Source organism: Oncorhynchus mykiss, chromosome 9 (assembly GCF_057628025.1).
Source record: "Oncorhynchus mykiss isolate SJ-2025 chromosome 9, ASM5762802v1, whole genome shotgun sequence".
NCBI classification, from domain to species: Eukaryota; Metazoa; Chordata; class Actinopteri; order Salmoniformes; family Salmonidae; genus Oncorhynchus; species Oncorhynchus mykiss.
The window spans coordinates 42,544,365-42,564,279 of NC_143030.1; the positions used below are offsets into that span (position 1 = coordinate 42,544,365).

Here is a 19,915-nt window from a genome sequence, read left to right on the forward strand (position 1 = left end):
CCCCTGTGTGTGTGTCTTCTCCCAATAATGAACTTCACACAGCTGCACTGACTGACTGCATGGTAGTATAGCGGGAGGAGGATGACTTTGAGGCCCTGAAGGATAGGAGTAGTTGTCTATGTTTATGTGTGGGTGTGTGGCGTGTGCGTGTGTTGTGTGTTGGTGTGTGTCTGTGTACACATGGTGTGTGTACATGTGTGTGACAATGTGTGGTTTTGTGTGTGTATTACTTATACATAATGCGTGTGTATGTGACAGTGAAAGGGCGGAGAGCTCAAACCCTTTTTGTTCTGCTTTAGTTCCCCTGGTCAAAGGCCCCTCAGTGCAGCTCACCCAGCCTGGCCTCAGTCTGTGCCCCCTGTTTACTGTGACTGTCACCAGAGCTATGGAGGCCCAAACAAAGGGGGGTCTGTTCCTATTATCCTGCCCCAGAGTGGCAGCCCCTCTCTGGGTACTGACTGAGGCCAGGGCTCAGGGGCTGGAGGGCTGAGGGGCTACGGACCGAGGGGGCCCCAGCTTGCAGTATAAAGTGAGAGATTATGGTTCTAACTGAAAACAAGTCCCTTTCATGTTCTCTGTCGGAAACCGCCGTAATGTAAACACCTGCGGCCATTAGCTGATTCTATCTGAGGGACCGGATAGCAGTGTTTATACGTTACAGGCTACTGCTGAAAGGCCATTCAATAGCAATAGAGTGACTTGCGGATACACACAAGGAATGAGTGCTGGCAGGCATGGAGCGAGCGCAGGGCAGGTTCTCAGACAAACCACATTGCATTGTCATTGGAAAAAGGGGAGTGGGGCTGTTATGAAATGGAGAACAAGCACATTTTAATGGGCAGGGAGGTGGGCTCGGCCTATAACTACCTCTAGCCATGCTCTCTCCCTTTTCTCCCTCTCTTTCCTACCGGCAATTACAGCGTTGACCGGGGGACTGTCGGCCCCGTTCTACCTCGCTGTGCCATTGAAGTCTAATTTGACTCTAATAAAATTACCTGGCAAGCTGTGGCCCTAAAACATCTCAACCTTACAGAGCCATTAAAATGAGTCTCTCTGTGAAGCTAAAAGTTTACCGTTCCACTGTGAGGAGGAGCCCTTTCAACATGAAGTGGTCATTAATGGTGGAAGGGCCATCTGAAAGCCCCTCTCCCAGTCAAGGCATGAGTGGAGTGCACGAGAGGGTCAGGAACGTTCCATTAAAGTGTGGTGTTTAAGAGGTGCTGTGGCCAGGGGGGCACATGGAAGGGGTGAAACAGCTGCCAAACATCTGCACCCCGTCCCCTTCAACCCTGTGTCTGAGCACCGCACAGCGCTGTCTGTCGTTACCTACTTCCTGCCTGCCTCTACACTGGCTAGGGCAACAGGGAGCAGGGGGCACTCATAGCTAAACACTCAGAAGGCATGGGCATGTGTGTGACTGGGCAGGCAGACTGTAGGATATACATGTATTTCCCCTGCACCACTTGTCTCATCCTACCTCACAGAGGTTGTCTGACTGAATGTTTTGATAGTGAAGCTGTAATGTTCTGGTCCTGGTAGAGTGCACCTACAATATGAGCACATTGTATGGCATGTTATGATCTCTCTCACAGAATCAGGCAACACAGAACACCTTTGCCAACATCGCCCACACAGTTTCTCTAGGAGCAAATAATTACCCCTCCATAAAACAGAGACAATAGTATCAGGTGCTTGTCATAGATAATTGGTGGTATTAACGGGATACCTCAGGATTTTGGCAATGAAACCATTCATCTATTTCCCCAGAGTCAGATGAACTTGTGGATAACATTTACACGTCTCTGCATCCAGTATGAAGGAAGATAGAGGTAGTTTTGCGAGCCAATGCTAACGAGTTACCATCCTCACATGCTAGCAGTTACCAAAGACTTCCAGTGATTGCGCTAACGCAAGTTAGCAAATGCGCAAACGCTAGTCAACTGCCTTCAAACTGCACGCAGAAACATAACAATGGTATCGACTAGTACTAGTTCATCTGACTCTGGGGGAGTAGAATAAGGGCTTCATTGTCAAAATCCTGAAATATCCTTTAAACCGTTCCCAGGGAACAAAAGAAAGAGAGCATGACACTGATGGAGGGTCTTTTTCAAAGCCATCAAGGTCTTTTGTCACACTGTGCTTCTGTTGTGAGGGTAAGTATGTCCCCATCCAATTATTTAACAAAATACAAACACCTTGAGAGATCCCTTGCACCTTCACCCACCTCTTGCAAGCCAATGAGCCCCCCTCTCTCGCTCGCTCGCATGCACACACACACACACACACACACACACACACACACACACACACACACACACACACACACACACACACACACACACACACACACACACACACACACAGAGAGAGAGAGGGGGAGATGGAGAGAGAGAGAAGGAACATTGTCTGGGCTAAAGCAATTAAAGCGCTCCCTCTCTCTGCTCCTCCCAGCGCATAAACCACCTCCTCAAAGTTTGCTCGCTGAGCTCGGCTCATCGCACTTGCTGCAACACGTCTTGTCAACCTCGCACTTTACGCGTGAACCAGGGAGACAGTGATAGTGAAAGGGGTCGGAGTAGCTGGATGTAAAGGGCACAGGATCGACATTTAAAATTGTGCAGATCCGTGAATTTAAGGCAAGCCAATAAAAGTGGACGTTGAAGTGAAATTGATGTTGCAATCGGGAACTCTTCCCTCAACATGAGGGGCCGTCAATGATACGGGTATTGAACAAACCTGTTGCGAAGTTCAATGTCCTTGTTCTAAGTCTTGGGTGAGAGCACTCAGCGCAATTACGCACGGCATCATTATGGTTTTATTTTTGGATAGACGTGTCCCTGCTTTGTTCCTACTTTGGGGCTACTGCGTTTTTGCGGACACGGTCTTTTCGAACTTTACCCTGGACAACGAGGTCCACTCCAGTTTCATCCACCGGCGGCTGAAGAGCCAGGAGCGCCGGGAGATGCAGCGGGAAATCCTCTCGATCCTCGGGCTACCGCACCGGCCACGGCCGCATCTCCACGGGAAGCACAACGCGGCACCGATGTTCATGCTGGACCTGTACAATGCCATGTCCACAGAGGGGAAAGAGGATGGGTACTCCTACCCATACAAACCCATCTTCACCACCCAGGGGCCGCCGATAGCCACTCTTCAGGACAACAACTTCCTAAACGACGCAGACATGGTTATGAGCTTTGTCAATTTAGGTATGTCACCCATCATCTGTGCTTTTTATGTTGTTCCCCTGCAGTATCAGATTTTCAGTCTTAATCTTAACCATCTGCAGTTTTGCACTTATTGGTGGATATCTCCTTTCAATATATATTGAAAACAGGTAAGCCATGCCTTGACAATTATAAGTAACAAGTTGCTTATATCTTATTAAACATTCATAACATGAGTGAAACTTGAGATACACTACACGATCAAAAGTAGATCCCGTGGAAGATCTCATTCCAAAATCATGGGCATTAATATGTAGTTGGTCCCCCCTTTGCTGCTATAACAGGAAGGCTTTCCTCTAGATGTTGGAACATTGCTGTGGGGACTTACTTCCTTTCAGCCACAAGAGCATTCGTGAGGTCGGGCACTGATGTTGGACAATTTGTCCTGGGTCACAGTCGGCGCTAAAATTCATCCCAAATGTGTTCAATGGGGTTGAGATCAGGGCTCTGTGCAGACCAGTCCAGTTCTTCCACACCAATCTCAACAAACCATTTCTGTATGGACCTCACTTTGTGCATGGGGGCATTGTCATGCTGAAACAGGAAAGGGCCTTCCCCAAACTGTTGCCACAAATTTGGAAGCACAGAATCGTCTTGCATATGCTATAGCGTTAAGATTTATCTTCACTGGGAACTAAGGGGCCGAGCCTGAACCATGAAAACAGACCCAGAACATTAATCCTCCTCCACCAAACTTCACAGTTGGCACTATGCATTGGGGCATGTAGTGTTCTTCTGACACTCGCCAAACCCATATTCGTCCTTCATACTGCCAGATGGTGAGGCGTGATTCATTACTCCAGAGAACGCATTTCCACTGCTCCAGAATTGAATGGCGTTGAGCTTTACACCACTCCAGCCGACTCTTGGCATTGCGCATGATTATCTTAGGATTGTGTGCGGCTGCTCGGCCATGGAAACCCATTTCATGAAGCTGCCGACTATCAGTTATTGTGCTGAAAGTTGCTTCCAGAGGCAGTTTGGAACTTGGTAGTGAGTGGTGATACCGAGGACAGACCATTTTTACAAACTGCGCGCTTCATTACTCTGTGAGCTTGTTTGCCCTACCAATTTGTGGCTGAGCCATTGTTGCTCCTAGACGTTTCCACTTCACAATAACAGCACTTACAGTTGACCGGGGCAGCTCTAACAGGGCAGAAATTTGACAAACTGATTTATTGGAATGGTGGCATCGTATGACGGTGCCATGTTGAATGTTACTGAGCTCTCCAGTAAGGCCTTCTAATGCCAATGTTTGTCTATAGAGATTGCATGGCTGTGTGCTCAATTTTATACACCTGTCAACAATGGGTGTGGCTAAAATAGTCAAATCCACTAATTTGAAGGGGTGTCCACATACTTTTGTATATATAGTGTATGTGCAAATCATTCAACTGTTGGTAGTATTGATTTACAGACCAAGTGACATTGTTTATGTTCCCAGGTCCATGTTTAGGTTATATCTAATTGCTTAACACGGGGTCTTAAGACTTATTACCCTACAGATTCTTGGTCTAAAAAGTAAAAAATGTAATGCATTTTCTATTTTTATTGAACCAACCATTCTGTTTCACTTGCACATTGGACTTCACGGGTCTTTGTCCTGCAGAAACACTTTATAGTGCTATGGCATACACGGCACGAGAAAAGCCATCAAATGTAGATACAAGTTGTAGAATAGGTAGTCCATCTTTACAGTGTGTTGCAATTGAGATAATGATCCAGTCTAGGAATCCATGAGCATCACATTCCAGTGTCTAGTCTCCATCTGGCTCAGTCAAACAGCTGTGTTAATGTTCAGGTGCTCAACCCTGCAGATGCTGTAACTTGCAGACACTTTGTCCACCGTTGTTATCCTGAGCATGAGCAAGTGTCAACCACAGGATCGGTGCAGAGTGAATCTCGTTCTCCTCGGTTTTGCATTTCCGACAAAATAACATCAAAATAACATTCCCAAGGGTCCATATACTGCAGTCTGCATTCTAACATCAGAGTTGGGCAAGCACAGTTGTTTTTCTAACACATGCTGTGAATGAAAGACCTTACAGACAATGGGTCTGATAGCCCATGTATTTCCCCTCTAAGCATTTGCTAAATGTTTTCTCCCTGCTGTTGGCTGTGGATTTAGTGTGTCCCAGGTTTCATAACCGCGTTCCTTATCTAATCAGTGAGTCTTAGTGAAATCCCCCTGAGACGCTGCTCTGTCTTCTGATTACCATTACTGTCAGCAGCAACAGCCAGCGAAGCTTCACTGCCTGCCCATCACCGTAACATTAGCAAAGCAACGCCAGGGGATTTACGGAAAGACAAACACACCATCCTAACTCAAGGTGGCCAACAAATGATGCAATCACAGCAACTACATGAATGACTAAGGGTCAAGATGAGTATTTGCGATTCGTTTGAAGGGGATCGGGACACTGCTGCAGGGGGATCTGGCTAGAGAACTTCTATAGTGTACAACGTCGGCAGTTACAGTGCCTTGCGAAAGTATTCGGCCCCCTTGAACTTTGCGACCTTTTGCCACATTTCAGGCTTCAAACATAAAGATAAAACTGTATTTTTTTGTGAAGAATCAACAACAAGTGGGACACAATCATGAAGTGGAACGACATTTATTGGATATTTCAAACTTTTTTAACAAATCAAAAACTGAAAAATTGGGCGTGCTAAATTATTCAGCCCCCTTAAGTTAATACTTTGTAGCGCCACCTTTTGCTGCGATTACAGCTGTAAGTCGATTGAGGTATGTCTCTATCAGTTTTGCACATCGAGAGACTGAATTTTTTTCCCATTCCTCCTTGCAAAACAGCTCGAGCTCAGTGAGGTTGGATGGAGAGCATTTGTGAACAGCAGTTTTCAGTTCTTTCCACAGATTCTCGAATGGATTCAGGTCTGGACTTTGACTTGGCCATTCTAACACCTGGATATGTTTATTTTTGAACCATTCCATTGTAGATTTTGCTTTATGTTTTGGATCATTGTCTTGTTGGAAGACAAATCTCCGTCCCAGTCTCAGGTCTTTTGCAGACTCCATCAGGTTTTCTTCCAGAATGGTCCTGTATTTGGCTCCATCCATCTTCCCATCAATTTTAACCATCTTCCCTGTCCCTGCTGAAGAAAAGCAGGCCCAAACCATGATGCTGCCACCACCATGTTTGACAGTGGGGATGGTGTGTTCAGGGTGATGAGCTGTGTTGCTTTTACGCCAAACATAACGTGTTGCATTGTTGCCAAAAAGTTCAATTTTGGTTTCATCTGACCAGAGCACCTTCTTCCACATGTTTGGTGTGTCTCCCAGGTGGCTTGTGGCAAACTTTAAATGACACTTTTTATGGATATCTTTAAGAAATGGCTTTCTTCTTGCCACTCTTCCATAAAGGCCAGATTTGTGCAATATACGACTGATTGTTGTCCTATGGACAGAGTCTCCCACCTCAGCTGTAGATCTCTGCAGTTCATCCAGAGTGATCATGGGCCTCTTGGCTGCATCTCTGATCAGTCTTCTCCTTGTATGAGCTGAAAGTTTAGAGGGACGGCCAGGTCTTGGTAGATTTGCAGTGGTCTGATACTCCTTCCATTTCAATATTATCGCTTGCACAGTGCTCCTTTGGATGTTTAAAGCTTGGGAAATCTTTTTGTATCCAAATCCGGCTTTAAACTTCTTCACAACAGTATCTCGGACCTGCCTGGTGTGTTCCTTGTTCTTCATGATGCTCTCTGCGCTTTTAACGGACCTCTGAGACTATCACAGTGCAGGTGCATTTATACGGAGACTTGATTACACACAGGTGGATTGTATTTATCATCATTAGTCATTTAGGTCAACATTGGATCATTCAGAGATCCTCACTGAACTTCTGGAGAGAGTTTGCTGCACTGAAAGTAAAGGGGCTGAATAATTTTGCACGCCCAATTTTTCAGTTTTTGATTTGTTAAAAAGTTTGAAATATCCAATAAATGTCGTTCCACTTCATGATTCTGTCCCACTTGTTGTTGATTCTTCACAAAAAAATACAGTTTTATATCTTTATGTTTGAAGCCTGAAATGTGACAAAGGGTCGCAAAGTTCAAGGGGGCCGAATACTTTCGCAAGGCACTGTATAGAAAACTTCAAAGTGCGTGAAGAATCCTGGAGGGGCGGAGGGATGATTGTCGGAGTGTTTTGGCAACGGAGAGGGAGGGGACAGTGTTTCCTCTGCCACACTATGCCATTACAGAGGGAGCTGCTGTATTGACACAATTTTGGACAGGCTGTGACACAGCTGGATGGGACCGCAAAGCCTCGCAAAGTCAAGGGCCTCTTTCTTTTCCTCGTCTGAAACGGCACCATGTCCCCGATCCCTATATAGTGCATTACTTTTAACCAGGTCCTGAATAGGGCTCTAGGACCCTGGCCAAATCTAGTGCATTATGATAGGGAATAGGGTGCCATTTCAGGCAGCCTAAGACCTCAGCAGGGCAAAGGAGAGAGCCTGTGAGAGGCAGAGAGGAGAGGAGAAACTGTTTCTGACTCTGATATGTACTGTATGGGGCCTTTGATTCTTTCTCAGTCTGTAATCCATAAGGCTGACATTAAATCAAAATCAAGGTGTTTCACATCAGCGAAAGAGCGAAATGATTTGCGGCGAATGAATGAATCATTTCATAACTGAACCCGTCTTATGTAATCAAGACCCTTTCTCGCTATGGGTTTCTATGCTTGTTCTCTGACTTGTGGCTTGTGAATGAAGCTCCGATAAAAATAATGTTTGCCTCCTTGTCCAGTCATTTCCACTCAGCTCCCAGTGACTATGAGGGGTTGAGGCCTGGTGATATGGTTACTGAGCAGCACAGTGGCCGTTTCTCTGCCCCACAGGGCAGGTTAGGTTCCCCTCATGCCACGTTGGGTTCCTCTTACCAAAATTCAAATGATCTGTGATGACCTTTTGCAAAGTATACTGTATCATTTGGATATGATGTCACTGTTGGTCCTGTTGGTGAATGGGCTTCTTTGTCAGGGCTCTTCTTCCTGAGCCAGGCTTGATCCAAGCCACCAGATCATAATGCAGATTAATACGCCTTTATATGAGCGAGAGAGAGAATACAAGAGAACAGATAGAGTTATAATCATAGACACTGGCGGCTTTTTATTTCACTCATTCGTTGTGGGTTTTTCCATTTTAACCCCTCATAAGTCAGGTTCCATAAATGGCATCATGTTGGAGACGCCTCTGTTAGATTGACTTCCAACTGCCTTGGAAGTGGCTTGGTAAGCTTTTTCATAAGTAAGCTAGGTGGCATTTTAGCTTTTAAATATTATGACAACAGGGATTGTATCTCATTTCAATGGTAGTCCCATCAAAGTGCCAGTGAGGGAGAGAGAATGAGAGCAAAAGGAAAGAGTGAAATTAGGGGGAGGCATTGAAGAGGTTTGGTGGTTCCGCATGACCCTGATTCTTGACAGACATTCACGTAAGGAGAGTCTGTAAATGAGCATAGAGGATGGGAATAGTGCGAGGTTTAGACTCATGACATTGCCCTGCTTAAATGCATTGCTACAGAGAGCTCTCCTTCAGTTGTAGTTGTTGCCTGTCAAAAGAGCTGGAACGGGCACAATCGGATTGTTTGAGCTTAAATAAAGCAAATGAAGTGATAATGGATTGGAACTGAGACTGAATCATTGATAAGTGCTGCTGAGTGCTTGAGTTGTGCACGGGGCAGCTGATTTGTGTTCGGAGTTATTGAATGGCTATAAAATACATTATATGATATGGTATGGTGATATTCAGTGTATATCTGAGCTGCTCTGGGGTCAGTTGATAGCTGATCATGTCAGTATACTGTATATTTAAGCTGTTCTCAGTCTTGCTTAAAGTGGATCTGTTGTCGGTGTGTATCTGAACTGCTCTGCGGCTGGTGGTTTCCAGTGCAGGCCCAGGGTGGGTGTGTTGCTTTGGGACAGACCCCAGGGCCAGGGACGTCTCTCCTCTCCTCTGTCTGAGTCACTTCAGTTAAAAGGCCAGCTGTGTAAATGGCTTACGGCATACATGCAGAATGTACACAGCTACACGCAACATGGGTCGCCCTAGCCCAGGGTGTGTGCTGCTGAACATGCAACGCTCGATGACACGCTGACACACTGACACGCTGACACGCTAACACACTTCTGTGTGAAATTGGATGGCTTTAATTCTGTAGCGTTAGCTTGGGGTACGAAACAATTAACATGGGCAAGATTCTGTCTCTCTCTCTCTCTCTCTCTCTCTCTCTCTCTCTCTCTCTATCTCACCCAATGTGTAGTCCTTTTAGCTGGAGTGATTTATGTTTTGCCCACCCTTCCTTACCACTCCACACCGACTCATGTCAACACTTTCTCAGTTTCTCACACGCATGCACATACATAACCACACACACCTCCCATTTGGGTAATATATTTGATATGATCCCGGCGGTCCCCAGTGCATTAGCCCTCATCCACAGTGAATTAAGGCATTTCCCCTTAAACAAACCATCCAAAGCTCTTGGCGGCTTGGCTAGGCTGAGTTGGCCTGGCGAAGTCAAACACTTAGAGACACACACACACACACACACACACACACACACACACACACACACACACACACACACACACACACGGATAACCCGCTCGGTCTCACGCACCACAGGGCAGCAGGATGACTTGCATGTCTACCATGTGCATCTCTCACATCATTAAACAGTGCCATCACCTGCATGGCCTGTTTTCCACAACTGGGTTTTACTGTCTTACAGTAATGTGTTATAAGGTGTGTTAGTCATGAATTCCTGCTCTGCTCCGTTGTCATGCAATCCTGCATGGATTACCCTAGCCTGAGGCGGTGAGGAAGTGTGTATGTGTGTGTGTGTGTGTGTGTGCGCGCGTGTGTGTGCGTGCGTGCGTGTGTGTGCGTGTGTGCGTGTGTGCGTGCGTGCGTGTGTGTGCGTGTGTGTGTGCATGCTGCCTTCCTGCGTCGAGCGTGGGTGCATGTGTGTTTGTTAGTGTATCAATGTGTGGATAAAGACGAATGAAACCGTGCTTGGCTTTATATCATTTCAGTAACTAGAGCCACACTGATCGGTCCCTGGGTGTCTAATAGTCCTGCTGGAAGTCAGCTGCTCTGCAGGGCTGTTGTAAAATAAAATAAAGCATTGAGTTTGGCTCCAACGTGAACACACTGAGATGTGAGAATATGCCAGCTTTAAATAAAAAAATGAAAAAAGGTGCACCGCTGCAGTCCAAATGTTCTGTTGCTGTTAATCAGAACCAGATGGAGTTGAAATAAAAAAAAGCAACAACAATCATTTGAGTCCTCTGGTTTCCTTGCTCTCCGCGGGCTCTAACGTCAGCCTGGGAACAATAGACCTGGGGCCAGTATGTACACAAATCATTCCAATTTTACTTGCAGTATAAGTATATAGGTACACATTTGAGTAGTGTTTACACTGTAGATGCATTCGAATGACATCCTTTCTTAACCCATAATAACACGTGAAATCTGAAGCATTTTTAAACATTTAGATACAATTCTGTTTTTGAAATAAAACTCCAGGGTTACATGCATAGAACACATATTAATGAGATAAAAACAACTTGTTTGTTGATTAGATTCATATTAGACCTGTGTGTGGGTGTGAGACTTGATGAGAGCAAACAATAGTTATCCAATCCGTTACCATAGTGACACCACAGGGCACCACCTTCCCCCTGCCACCCCCCCACACCCATACCACCCCCTGGGTGGTGGCACAGAGTTGGCAGCCCATTGTCTAGGTTTTATGGCGAGTCAGGTAATAAGTAGCCTCGCAAAGTGGCCTGTTCTCACAAGCTTCTGTGTATAGAAACCCGCGAGATCAGGCGGCTTTGCGAGGCTAGGTAATAGGTGGGCCTGGAGGAAAAAAACTGCCTCTAATTGGCCAATTTGTTTGGATTTATTAGAGGGTTTGGCATTGAGATAGCATTGTGTCACTCCACTGCTGTACACATACACAAACACACAATAAATGCATGCTCGGAAACGTTCGCTGTCACGCCACAGTCATGTTGGAGTCATGGGATTCCGATGTATTTTATATCTTAGCATCACATCACTGGTGTTGATGTACGTTACATTGTGCTTTAAGTAATATGGAACGTAGTATGTGAATATGGTAGGTAAATGTGGCAGTAGAGACAGCAGGTGGTAGGTGGGTGGAAACAAAATGAAAAATAAAAGGAAGAGAAATACCGATTTGGGGTCCATGGGGTGGGAGTGTTGGACAATTATGGGGTGCTGAAGTGATAATGTTGGATTAGGATGGATGTGGAATAGGATTGAAATGGCACGCAGGCACACACACTCTCTCACCCAGCCCCCCGCTCCTTCTCTCATTCCTGTGCTCAGTGGGCTGCCCCTGGGACTGAGATTAATACAGATGTTTCTCTCCATCTACTGGCCAAAGCAGCTGTGCACAGAAACTCTATCTCCTCAATGTCCAACAGACCCCGTCCCCACACCCCTGTATTCCCCCAGCTCTGTCGCTCTCACATCATCCCCATGCACCCAGTAGTGTAAAGTAATTAAGTAAAAATACATTAAAGTAATACTTCATTCTTTTTTTTTGGTATCTGTACTTTACTATTTATATTTGACAACTTTTACTTTTACTTCACTACATTCCTAAAGAAAATAATGTACTTTTTACTCCATACATTTTCCGTGACACTCAAAAGTACTCCTTACATTTTGAATGCTTAGCAGGACAGGACAAGGGTCCAATTCACACACTTATAAAGCAAACATCCCTGGTCATCCCGACTGCCTCTGATCTAGCAGATTCACTAAACACAAAAGCCTCATTTGTAAATTATGTTTAACTGTTGGACTGTGCCCCTGGTTATCCGTAAAAAAATAAGAAAAAGAAAGAAAATGGTGCCGTCTGGTTTGCTTAATATAAGGAATTTGAAAGGATTTATACTTTTACTTTTGATACTTAGGTATATTTAAAACCCAATACTTTTACTCAAGTAGTATTTTACTGGGTGACTTTGACTTTTACTTGAGTCATTTTCTATGGAGGTATCTTTACTCTTCAACCACTGCTTGCACCCCTGTATACCAAAACACACACAAGCATGCAAACGCACGCACACACTCAAACCAGAAGTATGGCAATAGCACCGTCCTCGATCGGCACGGCACCATAAAGGGTGATGCGGAAAGCCCAGTACATCAGTGGGGCCGAGCCCCCTGCCTCCAGGACCTCTATATATATCAGGCGTTGTAAAGTATAAAGTGCATTTGGAAAGTATTCAGGCCCCTGGACTTTTTACACATTTTGTTATGTTACAGCCTTATTCTAAAATGGATCAAATGAAATGTTTTCCTCATCAATCTACACACAATACACCATAATGACAAAGCGAAAACAGGTTTATAGACATTTTTGCAAATGTATTCCAAGTAAAAAAATGAAATACCTTAAGACCGTTTGCTATGAGACTCGAAATTGAGCTCAGGTGCATCCTGTTTCTAATGATCATCCTTGAGATTTTCTACAACTTGATTGGACTCCACCTGTGGTAAATTCAATTGATTGGACATGATTTGAATGTGAGGTCCCACAGTTGACGGTGCATGTCAGCTCAAAAACCAAGCCATGAGGTCGAAGGAATTGTCCATAGACCTCCGAGACAGGATTGTGTTGAGGCACAGATCTGGGGAAGGGTACCAAAACATTTCTGCAGCATTGAAGGTCCCGAAGAACTCAGTGGCCTCCATCATTCTTAAATGATGATTCTCTGGTCTGATGAAACCAAGATTGAACTCTTTGTCCCGAATGCCAAGTGTCACGTCTGGAGGAAACCTTGCACCATTCCTACGGTGAAGCATGGTGGTGGCAGCATCATGCTGTGGGGGTGTTTTTCAGTGGCAGGAACTGGGAGACTAGTCAGGATTAAGGGAAAGATGAACTGAGCAAAGTACAGAGAGATCCTTGATAAAAATCTATTTCGGAGCGCTCAAGACCTCAGACTGGGGCGAAGGTTCTCCTTCCAACAGGACTACGACCCTAAGCACACACCCAAGACAACGCAGGAGTGGCTTCAGGACAAGTCTCTGAATGTCCTTGAGTGGCCCAGCCAGAGCCTGGAGTTGAACCCGATCGAACGTCTCTAGAGAGACATGAAAATAGCTGTGCAGTGACGCTCCCAATCCAACCTGACAGAGCTCGAGAGGATCTGCAGAGAAGAGTTGGAGAAACTCCCCAAATACAGGTGTGCCAAGCTTGTAGTGTCATACCCCAAAAGACTCAAGGCTCTAATCGCAGCCAAAGGTGCTTCAACAAAGTACTGAGTAAAGGGTCTGAGTACTGTAAATTTGATATTTCAGTTTCCCCAAAAAAAAATTGTTGCAAAAATGTATAAAAACATGTTTTGCTTTGTCATTATGGGGTATTGTGTGTAGATTAATGAGGGACATTTAAAATTCAGAATCATTTTAGAGATAAGGCTGTAAAGTAGATATGGAAAAAGTCAAAGGGTCTGAATGCACTGTAGTATGCTCACTTACGGTTGTCTTCTTCTCATTTCTACTTCTCATGTGTTTTTGTCCTCCCTCATGTGTTTTTGTAGTAGTACATTGTTATCCGCGACGGCATTGTTGGGCTCCGAGCTCGCAAGAAAGGCATTTCACTCTACTTGTGACATAAAAAAACGTGAAACTTCAAACCTACCAGAATACACGGACCTCCTCCAAACTTCAGTCATAGCTTACTCCCAACAGTGTTCTCTACTGTTCTGTCTTCAACCCCCAACTCTGCCCCCTTACTCTAGGGGTTCAACCCTTCCCAACCGCCAGACAGAACATGTCAACACTTCCTCACTTTCTCACAAGCACGCACGTACATAAGCACAGGCACACACACACACATACACACACACACACACTTGTGTCAGAGTGCATATTTGAGGTCCTCTGTGGACAGGAAATAATTAACCGAGAGTGAAAAGAAAATAATAGTTGGTTCAGGTAGCTACTGTTGCCTTCAGGTGATTACAGTCATACCGTTGTTGCTGTCCTCTTTTCCACCCATCTGTTTTAATGCTTCATGCCGAGTAAAAGCACCTCAACATACCACAGGGAAGCAAAAATAATGCGTCCTCACAGTTTTCGCTAGGCTACCACACGACACATGGACTATTTTATCAAGGTCCGTACCCTTTCTATTCCTAGAGTCCTGGAATCCTATGTTCGTCTGTAGATCTCCAAACAGACTGACGTCTGGACGTGCACATCGTCTCCTCACCCTTGGACCGACCCAGGCACTTGCTGTGAGTGGTGACGAAACAGTCTGCGGGTGGGGACTCGACACTGTGGCGAGTTGTCAAAAGGCCCAGATGTACGGAGCAGCGGGGGTTCTTGCTAGGCTGAAATGACGAACGGCGCACACTCAGGGCCAGGAATGTTGCGGCCAACAACACAAGGCTTTCTAAATCATGTCTCCCTCTCTCTCTCTCTCTCTCTCTCTGAGACTGAACATGGGCCATTTTCAGTGTAGGAGTATGCTGCTGACATAATTTACCCCTGAGGTTGCTCATAAACACAGCAGAATGAGGTTAGAGAGGTAGAGAGAGGGGTTGGGGGGGGGGGGGGGGGGGGGTTAATGAGCAAGTAGAGTGATCTCTGAATTGGAGACAGACTTGGAGAAAATTGTAGGATAGTGATGATAGGCATGTATACAACCTTCACATCAGCTACTCTTGTATCTTGGTAACTGTGCCTTGCGGTGGATGCGTCACATGATCTGTCTCTTATACCTCCACAGCAGGCAAGCAGCTTGAGTTTCAGTGAATGGAAGTCTGAAGGAGCGCAGTGCCCTTGTCCTCCACGGAGGGCAGCATGGAGCAGCGTTTACCCCAGAGAGAGAGGCCAGATGTGGGACAGAGCAAAGCCAGGGACACAGTTACCAACCACACTGCTGGGAAAACAAATAAACACAAGACTCAGAACTCTGCTTTATGGCCCGTACTGGAGCACTGAGGGTGAGGAGAAGAGATTGAAAGGCGGAGTGGGGTGTGTGTGTGTGTGTGTGTGTGTGTGTGTGTGTCTGTGTGTGTGTGTGTGTGTGTGTGTGTGTGTGTGTGTGTGTGTGTGTGTGTGTGTGTGTGTGTGTGTGTGTGTGTGTGTGTGTGTGTGTGTGTGTGTGTGCGCATTAAGCACAGTATGAAAGCCAGGAGCCACCCATCCTGCCCTGTGACCAGATGCTGTGTGTGTGTGTTGGTTGTTCTAGCGGAAGATAGGCTGTAATGCCTAACAGATTCTCCAACTGGCACAAACAGCCAAATCGAATCTTGTAAAAGCAACAACTGTAAGCAAGAGTGTCGAAATATCAAGTCGATTTGGTGTGAAATACGAATTTGATGGGTCAGTTTTGTGTTTATTTGGGAAGGCAGTTGGACTTCTTCCCGTTCTCAACTATTTTATTTGGAAAGTGAAAGGTTATAATTAAACTAAATAAACAACAAGCTATTTAAATCAGGGTGCCAGTGTGCTCATCGTGTGTAATGAGGAGGCCGCTCTGGATTTGGGGTCAATTAGTCAAATAATTTACACTGACACTGGGAATTCTTGTGTTGTGTGTGTCTGTCTGTGTGTGTTTGTGTCTGTGTCTATGTGTGTCTGTGTTTGTACATTTATGTAAGTGTGTGTGTGTGTGTGTGTTTGTGTGTGTGTGTGTGTGTGTGTGTGTGTGTGTGTGTGTGTGTGTGTGTGTGTGTGTGTGTGTGTGTTTAGAATATCCTTAAGCTTATAATAAGAGTTGGCTTGGCTGGTTGAAGAGGGTGTGGTTGCTGCGGCCGTTGAATTAAAGAACGAGAAAAGAGAGGGGAAAACTTGAAATGGCTGTGGTGCTATGTCTCTCAGAGTGGTGACATCAAGAGGAAGTAGAGCTGGTTATTGTATACTCCTTTATCTAACGTCCTCAACATGTGTTGAGACAGACACCACAGAACCAGCACCACTGACATACAGCTTCCATTACAGCTTGTCTAGGCATACAACTCCAACATGTGGAATTCTGAAGTATTGTCACCTTATGGCAGACGTTGCTTCATTGAGCTAGACATCTCTTGCTGATGTTAATCATTTGCCTAGGAGAATGATTTGAGTACAGGTAGTTGGAGTGTTAGCTCTGTGTCTGACCAGCGAGAGACATTCCAGGGAGCCCTGTGCATGCAGGTGATACTGTAAATCCCAGAGGTTTCGAGGGGAAGTGCACCTTCATAACAGGCAGTGGAGCTTGAGGTGAAACCCAGCTCTCATGTTTATGGACAAAGAGGGACTCCTCCTCATCTCTCCTCTCTGTGTGTTACAATAAGAGGGAGATAGAGGTCATAACCAACGGCCCAGACACAGAGCTCTCTCAGGGCTAGAAGCTGCCCACAGGCGCAAACACACACACACACTCACATTAACAGCCGCAAACACGCACAGGTGTAAACACGCACGCTCACAGACAAAATCCTGTGGTTAATGGGTCTTAAGAGTGGCAAGGTTCTAGTGTGGAACTGTGTTGACTCTTCCCCAGGCAGCCAGCGCCGTCAGGCAGTATGAATACGTCACAGAGCAAGGATGTCATCAGTAGTCACCAGTGGGCAGGATATTTCCTAACGCGGTAATCAGTCTGCTGCGGGAAGTCACCCGTTACCCGGGAGATCAAACCTTTCCTCCTCTTTATAGGATAAACATGTTGAGTGATTTCCCCCTCTCCCTCTCTCCCCATCCATCCATCTCTCTCTCTCTCTCTCTCTCTCCCTCTCTCCCCATCCATCCATCCATCCATCCATCTCTCTCTCTCTCTCTCTCTCTCTCTCTCTCTCCCCTATCTATCTATCTATATATCTATCTATCTATCTATCTATCTATCTATCTATCTATCTATCTATCTATCTATCTATCTATCTATCTATCTATCTATCTATCTATCTATCTATCTCTGGAGGTTATGGAAAATGTGACACACATTGTTATTTCTACAGTGTCATAAAACATTGGTGGAGAACGATTTGAAGTGTCTCCATCAACATCCTCTGCAGGAGGAGAGAGATAGAGAGAAAGAGAGGGGGGGGGCTAAGGTAATTGCAATGCTCCAGTCAGTGATCTCCAGGTTAGAGTGTGTGTGATAAGGATCTTAGGGCTGACCCTACGAAGCATTTTAATCCCTTTATGAACCATGGGGGTGGGGGTGAGCTGCCCCCCGTTGGCTAGCGGAAGCGAGCGGTGCAGGACTGAGGGGTGTGAGGGTTCTGAACAGACACTTGAGCTAATGTGACCCGTCAGTTCTTTCTCCTGTTGCTCCGGAGATATAGGCTTCAGGGAAGTGTCTGGGGTCCACTGGCCCAGGGGGGGAAGGGGGAGGGTGAGAGGAGATTCCCAGTATAAGGGAGAAGCTTGAAGTGGCTCTCCTTTACTCTTCTATTTATGAGAGAAAGAGGAGGCAGAGGAGCTGGGAGAGTCACGGCATTCATATAGGATAGACACCGTTTTATTTTAGGCACTGTCTATGAGAGAGCATTGAAGCTGGGGTGCATGGTCACATTGGGCAGTACTCCAGAAATGGGTTCACTCTTTATTGAGAAGGTATCGACGGTAACCTTCGTCTCTCTGCCAGGTCTGCAGTACTGAATGTTTGTAGAAGGGACCTCCTCATTGCAACTCTGTTGCGGTGGGTTCAATCTGGAGGTCATGATCTCTACACCCACGTCATAACCACATCCGTCATCTTGTTAAAAGACATACTGTACATCTGTGTTGGAGTAGCAGAATTGTTTCATTCTAAATGAGAAGAACAGAAAAAAAAGAGAAAAGATTGAGGGGTCTAATGAGTGAAGCAGTAATGTGTTCGCGGTCCATTAAAGTAAATTAAAGTCATGCTACCGTGTGGTGTCGTGTGTCAGTCGATTAGTGTGCGCATGCACGTTTTGTGTGTACGTGCTCACGTGTGTATATCCAATTATGGATCAAAGACACCCATAATTTTTGCAGTGATATACATGGCAGCTGTTTTACACATCCAGTGTGTCCATGTGGGCTGTGTGGGGGTGTATCAAGGGTTTGTGTGTGTGTACTTGTGTGTTTTTGTGTGCATTGTAGTATAAGTGTATTTGTGTTCCTTCACAGTAGAGTACCGTAGCCCGGGACCACTACCGTTCAGCATGATGGGTTCATAGAGGAGACAAGTGACTCACACACACGTGCACACACATCGATAAACACACGCACGCACACACATACATGCATAGTGTGTGTATTTGTGTAACACAGGTGGGGCAAGCATTTCGATGACCAGTCACTTCCTCCCAGAGGAAGTCATAAATGTGCCCGCTTGGCTTTAACTGCTCCTCTGCCCTGCTTCTAATGACTGCCATACTGCAATGGCCCCAGAGAGAGAGAGAGAGAGAGACAGAGGGAGAGAGAGGGAGGGGCTGACAGAGAGGGAGAGAGAGACAGAGGGAGAGAGAGGGAGGGGCTGACAGAGAGGGAGAGAGAGAGACAGAGGGAGAGAGAGCGAGGGGCTGACAGAGAGGGAGAGAGAGAGAGACAGAGGGAGAGAGAGGGAGGGGCAGACAGAGAGGGAGAGAGAGAGACAGAGGGAGAGAGAGGGAGAGAGAGAGACAGAGGGAGAGAGAGGGAGGGGCTGACAGAGAGAGAGACCGACCAGAGAAAGAAACAGAGGGAGGGAGAGAGGGAGGGGCTGAGAGAGAATGTGAGAGACCAAAGGGGGGAAAAAAGGGAGAATAGAGACTAGAAAGAGAGAGAGAGGACACAGCTACATGCTGGGGGTGTTTTCCTTGTCTGGGAAGGAATGAAAGAAGGAAAGACCGCACAGTAGGAAAAGAGTGAAGTAGAGATGGAATTACTGAACAGACGAGAGAGAGACTCATCTGAAGCGAGAAAGGGGGGGGGGGAGAAAGGGTTACTGTGGGAGTGTTCACATGCAGCTGCACCCAGCTGTTCTAAGAAGTACAGATAAAGGGCTTTTACAGTGGAGGCCCGCCGGTTGCTCTCCAGGCCAAGGGAACAGGTCTGGCTTTCTCCCCAGAGGGAGTGCACCTGCGCTGGGCCGCGGGAGGAGAGAGAGGGCCCTGGGAGGAGAACTAAGCCCTGGAGCTGAGTAGGGCCTGGGCTGACTGACTAGGGTTTAGCGGGGCTTCCCCATGTCATCACTGCTTTGGCTCTCTTGATTCCTCGCTGTTATTTATGGTTAAAATGTACAGTTAAAATCGCATGGCAGGAGAAGGGAGGAAATCAGAGTCGTGCGTGTGAGTAAACACAGCTGAGCTCTCTAAGGCAGCCCTGGTGGCTTGGAATTCTGGTGGCCTCATTGAGTGTGCATACGTGCGAGGTCGTACAGACACACATTTGTTTTACTATCCTCGTGGGCACCAAAACATTTTATACCCATTCAAATCTATTTTTCCTAACCCTTAACCCCAAACATAATCCTGAACCCTAACCCTAACCTTAACCCTAACGCCAAACCCCTAAGCGTAAAATAGGCTCTCACACACACATTTTTTTTGTTGCACTGACTTTCTTGCACAGGCTCTATGCACACTCACTGGACTCCCGCCGCACACTCACTGGACTCCCTCCGCACACTCACACATACCACACACACACACACACACACACACACACACACACACACAC

General features: G+C 46.2%; 1 protein-coding gene across 1 annotated transcript in view; it reads left to right on the forward strand.

Moving 5' to 3' along the window:
- The first annotated feature begins 2,449 nt into the window (after positions 1–2,449).
- The window catches only part of LOC110517304 (bone morphogenetic protein 7), a 53,018-nt gene continuing 35,552 nt past the window's right edge, over positions 2,450–19,915 (forward strand). The window contains exon 1 of the mRNA XM_036987918.2: positions 2,450–3,209. Within this exon, the coding sequence (XP_036843813.1) occupies positions 2,810–3,209 (400 nt within the window). The 5' untranslated portion in view covers positions 2,450–2,809. The remainder of the gene's footprint in view (positions 3,210–19,915) is intronic.